Source organism: Protobothrops mucrosquamatus, unplaced genomic scaffold (genome assembly GCF_001527695.2).
Source record: "Protobothrops mucrosquamatus isolate PMUCROS unplaced genomic scaffold, P.Mucros_1.0 scaffold637, whole genome shotgun sequence".
Taxonomy (NCBI): Eukaryota; Metazoa; Chordata; class Lepidosauria; order Squamata; family Viperidae; genus Protobothrops; species Protobothrops mucrosquamatus.
In genome coordinates, this window is record NW_015386929.1 from 447,015 (window position 1) to 453,219 (window position 6,205).

The window sequence follows — 6,205 nt, forward strand, 5'->3', positions numbered from 1 at the left end:
TGTATCAGAAAATCATTTGGGCCAAGTCAGCTGAAGAATCAGTGAATAAAAACTAGAGCAGTTCTTCATAAAACAAAAGTAGTCAATGGAGCAACTTCTAGGATTTTTTTTTTAAAAAATTTCATGAATTTTACACAAAGAGCCAGAAACATTTATATCACTGCCCTTTTGTTGTTTTTCCCCACACATTTTCTGTAGGGACTCCTGAGATTTCACTTGCAAGGGTAAACTGCTGGGATTGGCCACAGCTTTGCTTGCAGGAAAATGTCACCCAATTTCCTGCCATGAAGATGTATACAAGAGAGAAGGCATGGCCGGCTTACTCTGGCATGTGGGAGACCAAAGAGATGAGAAAGTTCATTGAACTGTAAGTACTATGTTGCTGGTTAAGAGCCACTTTAGGGCAAACTTTCCTGATCCTGGTATCCTCTAGATTTCTTTGAACGTAAACTCTCATTATTTCCACATTATATAAGCAAATTCATGGAATTCACCCAAACCTGAGAAGAAATGAAAAGGATGTGGATAGCACTTGTCTGAAATGGTATAGGGTCTCCTGCTTGAGCAGGGGGTTGGACTAGAAGACCTCCAAGGTCCCTTCCAGCTCTATTCTGATTGATTGAAGCCCTTGAGGGAAGAACTGGCTGGGAAGTAGTTGGGAAATGTGAAATTCAAACTGTTGCATTTTTTGGTGGTTTTTTCTTACATTTGTATCTCACCCTTTTTCTCTAGACTTCAGGGTAGACCCTTAAATTGTACCCACAGAATAACAATGCCGTTATGAGGTAGATTTAGCAATAATATAGGACCAATGCCACCAAGAGAGCCTATGGTCAAGTGGAAAGTCAAAACTGAATCTCCTTGCCCCAAATCTCGCACCTTAACTACTATGCTATGTGGGCTTTCAGTAAGAAGAATTCAGAAAGCCTGAATCTGAGGTAGTTTTGCCTCTGCAGTACATTTCACAGCTGAAGCAAACATGCACAGTTTACATGTGCCATTCAGATTAGATGAAAGAACAAGATGTGCATTCATACATTTCTCCATGACACTCTGAAATTGTTTTGGAAAATGTTGAAGACGTGGGAGATGCAGGGAATGGAGTTGTCCTGCACCTAGGAAACAGAATTCTGTGAAAGCAAAATAAAATAAAACTGTCCCTTGTAAATCGGCCTGAAGTCTGGTTTCAATTTACATCTTTAGAAGCAGAAATTCTTGTCCAGTGAGATTGATGACGCCTGAAGAAATAGAAGAATATTTAAGTCACAAAAACTCACCACACCACACAGTTTCTGTTCTGGGAATATTTGACTCAAGCATGAGTGAAGGTAAATCCATTGTCTGGTTATTTCAAACATTATTGCAAAACACAATGTTGCTGAAAGTTATAATACTTTGTAATGCCTTGTGATTGTAGAATAAAATTTATGCTAGGATCTTTCACAACAACCCAATAGACAGGGCACTGGCTGTATTATACAAGGTTATTGCTTCACATTGTGAGCCAAATTTGGCTGTGTGCGTATAATTTTTTTCTCCCTTATAATACTAGAATTTGGATTATCCAGGGAGGTAAGTGGCCAGAGAATCAAGAATGAATTTAAAAAAATATATAAACATCCTTCAGATAATTTTATTTGTTAAAAACAAGCACTTCATCTCTCTCTTTATTTCTCCTTCTCTCTCTCTCTCATAAACACACACATACATACAAATACAAAATGTAGATGCTATTTGGAATATATTGGAAAAATTCAGAGAGGATTGGAGGGCAGGTACCAGGTGTTCTTTGACCTAGAAAACCTGAAATTGCTCATGCTCTGCTTCTTATTTTCTTGGGGTTTTTTCCTGTCACTTCTCAGGTTGAGTACAGGTTGAGTACAGGTAGACCTTGGGTTATGACAAATGGGACAGGGAACTCTATCGCTAAGCAATGCAGTTTCAAAGTATGATGTCATGTGACCAGGCTGCTTAGCAACAACAATTCTGGCAGTCCCAATTCTAGTTGTTAAATGACGACCATCCTCACATGATAGGGAGGATTTCATGTGATCGCAACCTCTGACTTCCTACAGACTTTCCCATTGATTTTGCTTATGGAAAGCCAGCAGGGAATGTCAAAAATCATGATTCTATGACCTTGGGGGACACCACAATGACCGGAACTCTAAGGATTTGTACCCTCATTCAGCTCCATTATAGGTTTGCTAAGCAAACGTCTTAAGATATTCCTTCAACTTCTCCAACCTGATCCCATAAGAAGCATTGAAACAGATGCAACTCCCAGAATTTGGAAGTAGGTGGGGCCAGAAAATGGCTAATCTAGATTGAATTTAATTAAACTAAGCTAAACTAAAATTATTATTCCCAAGGTTTTTTATACTTTTCCTTTTCTGTCACATTAAAATTACAATTTAGCAGTAACTTTGGAAGGTTCCTCTGAGCCACATCCAAGAACTGAAGAACTGCATTATGTTTTCTCTAAAGTTCATGTTTGTGTAGGCCAATAGGGGGCAGCAGCATACTTGTACTTGGCTCTAGATTCTGTTGCCTGTTGAATTGATGGCTGGGTGAAACACTGACTTTTATATGGTGATAAGTCAGCTTCTGCAGGAAATTGAGTTGAGATTGTCAGATAATTACCAACAATGCGTTTTCATCGCTTTTGATAATGAACTTCAAAATTGTACTATATTTTTTATGTTATTAAGGGTGACGCAAAGAAAGAAGAGAGAAAACTGATAAATAACTATTTCAGTTGATTGAAGACTCACTCAGAGATTGGTAAACAGAAAGATCTAGAGTGTGTCAAAAAAGCCCAAAGCCAAATGTTAAACCGATGGACTGATTGATTTAATATGAAGAGCTGTTTTCTGAGTATAAGGTACTGTTATTACATGACAGGCCAATCTCTTCCTTTAGCTGAGAAAAATCTATCATGACTAGCATTTTTACAGTCCACAATCTGGCAGAAGGACCTTTACTATCAATTGTTTGTTTGATCCATTTTGTTGGCGAAATCTGGTTCTTGGTCCGAACTGCTCTTTGTAATCAGACTGATACACTCCATTGATAAGGGCTCACAAGGTCAGAAAAAACTGCCCTTACAAGCATCCATCTCCTGCTGAGGTGACTCCAGAGGCAGCCGAGGGGAGTAGCATTTCCTTTGCTACCTATTGTCTGTCCCTCATCTTAGGTAGCCTCAGATGCAGTGTTGGCCTGAAGTAAGCAGTTGTCCAAGCAAAATGGTGCTTTCCCAATAGAAGCATGAGTGTTCCACAGCTATTGCCTACCCTTCAATCTTTCTTATATTTCTGAGGAGCACTTTGGAGCAATGGTTCTATAAGGCTTTCTTCACCTTTTAAGGAGAAATTCACATTGATTCGATAGAATAATTTGGGAAATTATCTGGGGCATTGGTTACTCCTCACCTTTTATTAAGGAAAAGCCAAGAGCAACTGAATTTAGTCATTGGCGTTTTCCTAAAGTTTTGTGGCCCTGCATATTTTCCATTGTAAAGAGTAAGAAGCTGTTAAAATCCCAAATATCCAATCCTAGTATGAACATCAGATGCTCTAGAAGGGATTCCAGTACTGGCTCTTGATCCTTTCCATCTCCCAAGAGGGCCAATCTTTTTGGGCCCTGATGGCTGCATTATGGGTTAGATAATGACCAATGCTAGAGTAAATGATAAGCCTACAGATGCACCAATAGGTAATGCAATTTGCAGAATGAAAATCTCACACGGTATTCTTGATAGAGCAATTTTTATATATCTGTGACAAAATATACATAAAGGAACTTCTGATAATATAAATCAGCCTTGGAGTTGCATTTCTCTTAATGCTATTTAAGAAATTTCATTTTCAACAAAATAGGATAAATTGAGTTACCATCTGACAAAGTTTCCTGGTAGTTCTGATACCAAAATCAGGAGTCAAAATACAATTGAACCCTCCAATTCCTACATGTCATTTTTTTGGTCATTATTCAGTGGCAGCAAGTCTGATTCATTCAAATTTATAGATTAAGCAAAAAGGATTCCAAACTCATACATACCGATGAAATAAGAGTAAGAATAAAATGTTCTAGTCTAATAGGATATATGCATCCTATTCTATAGCATCTTATGATGCATCCCCTTTTATGATTCCGTTAATGATTTCAAAGTTTGTAGTATGCACATATTGAAGGGCCTTCTCTGCTCTGGCACTTCTGCTGGGAAATTATTTCTCTTGTGTGCTGTACCATGTCCCAACAGTCATCTTTTTCTCTTTTGTATTTCACATTTACCCTTTTGGTTGGCTTCTCCTAAAATCTGTTTTTCCCTGTTTGTTTCAGTGGACTGTTTTTGTTCAGGTTCTCATGTATTGGCAATAAACAGGTTTACGTGTATTGAGTATATAAATGGAATAAACAAATAAGTAAAGTACGGTATTTATAAAATGGCCTTGGAATTTTTTTGCAGTTGAGAGCAATACTGTATGATACACACTTACTTCATTTACTGCTTATGTCTGTGAATGTCTGATTGAAGTTGATAAATTTAGCCAGGGGCAAGAAAAGAAATTTGGTCATTACATTACATTGAAAGCTGCTTTGTTTTGTCAGCAAGAGAGGCTTTTATTGAAGCTGGAAGAATCCTAAATGGATATGTCACAACAGGGATCTACTATGAAGAGGATGCTACAGTTCTGTATGTTGCTTTTTTCCTTGCTTGAACCAGATAATGAATCAATTATTTAATTGCTGCATTCAAGGACTGGGCAAGATCTAAACAGAATTCTCCCTTTTCTTTGCTGATGGGATCTGTTTCTAATTGTCAGCATCTTTCTAAAGCAAAATTTCTTCACCTGAGGTCCATAGAACCCTTGGAGATCCATAGATAGATTTAAGGGGTTCATGAACTTGGATGGAAAAAAATGTTTTCATTAACCTCTCATTGAAATTTAGTTTTTCATTCATTAATGTACATACCACAGGCAACAAAGTAACATATGGCCTCTAAATTCCAAAAACATTTAATTCTTTCATCTAAAATCACTAGGTCCTAAGAAAGGGTAATATTTTGTTATTGATTGAATGGATTAATGAAAAAGCACATATATTACTATATTGCATACTTAAATATTTTGTTAATTGTATTTGAGAATAATTAAGTTATAGGTAAGTTATATGCATGTACTGTATATATTTATGTTTTGCAAGTAAATTAATTTTATTGCCCATTGATTGCAATAGATTGTCAAATGGATCTCTGGCATAAAAAAATTAGGAAGCCCCTTTCTAAAGAGAGACATGAGTAACTGAATTTGGTTCACAGGGCTGTTGATTAATGCTATAGATTAAAGGGACAGCAGATTTCTTTGTGGTTCTAAGAAATGCTGTTTTTCCAGGGCTGCTCCAGTTTCTCCCTCAGGAAAGATGCTATGCATTTTCTAAGATAACACTTACACGATTGTATATCAAGGAAATTAGTATAGATAGCCCTTGACCTATGACCACAACTGAGCCCCAAATTTATCTTGTTAAGCGAGACATCTTTTAAATGAATTTTGCCCCATTTTATAGCTTTTTTTGCCACCATTGTTAAGTGAATCACTGCAGTTGTTAAGTGAATCTGGCTTCCCCATTGACTTTATTTGTCAGAAGGTTGCAAAAGATCACATGACCCCGGGACACTGCAGCTGTCATAAATATGAGTCAGTTCCCAAGCATCTGAATTTTGATCAAGTGACCATGGAGATGCTGCCACAGTCATAAGTGTGAAAAATGGTCATAAATTACATTGAACAGTCACTAAATGAACTGTTGTAAGATGAGAACTAATGACTGCAGTGCTTTTTGTATCGTTGTATTCATATGCACACAAATATGGTATTAATTCAATAGTCAGTTCAATTTAACTTAGACTCTTTTAATGATTTGGCTAAGATTCCTCAATCAGATAATAAGAGCAATTTTGGTAGATCTTTGAAATATATTTTTGTGTTTTTTTCCTCAGCTCCCATAAATATAATGTACCTCTTCCAGCACTTCTGTTTGCTAAGCCTGCAACTCAGCAAAGGAATGCCCTCCAGCTCTCGCAGTATAACACACAAGACATTGTTAAAGTAATCCGTCATGCATTGTTGGAGACATTTGTGAGCATAATTTCTAGTTCTGATCTTTTATTTATTTAGAGACTCTTTATTGGGATTGTTCT

General features: G+C 37.0%; 1 protein-coding gene across 1 annotated transcript in view; it reads left to right on the forward strand.

Annotated features, from left to right (window-relative positions):
* TXNDC16 (thioredoxin domain containing 16) overlaps positions 1-6,205 on the forward strand; it is a 36,192-nt gene that overhangs the window by 25,013 nt on the left and 4,974 nt on the right. Inside the window, exons 13-16 of the mRNA XM_015817781.2 lie at positions 199-367; positions 1,204-1,328; positions 4,612-4,696; positions 6,005-6,143. Coding sequence (XP_015673267.1) covers positions 199-367; positions 1,204-1,328; positions 4,612-4,696; positions 6,005-6,143 — 518 coding nt within the window. The remainder of the gene's footprint in view (positions 1-198; positions 368-1,203; positions 1,329-4,611; positions 4,697-6,004; positions 6,144-6,205) is intronic.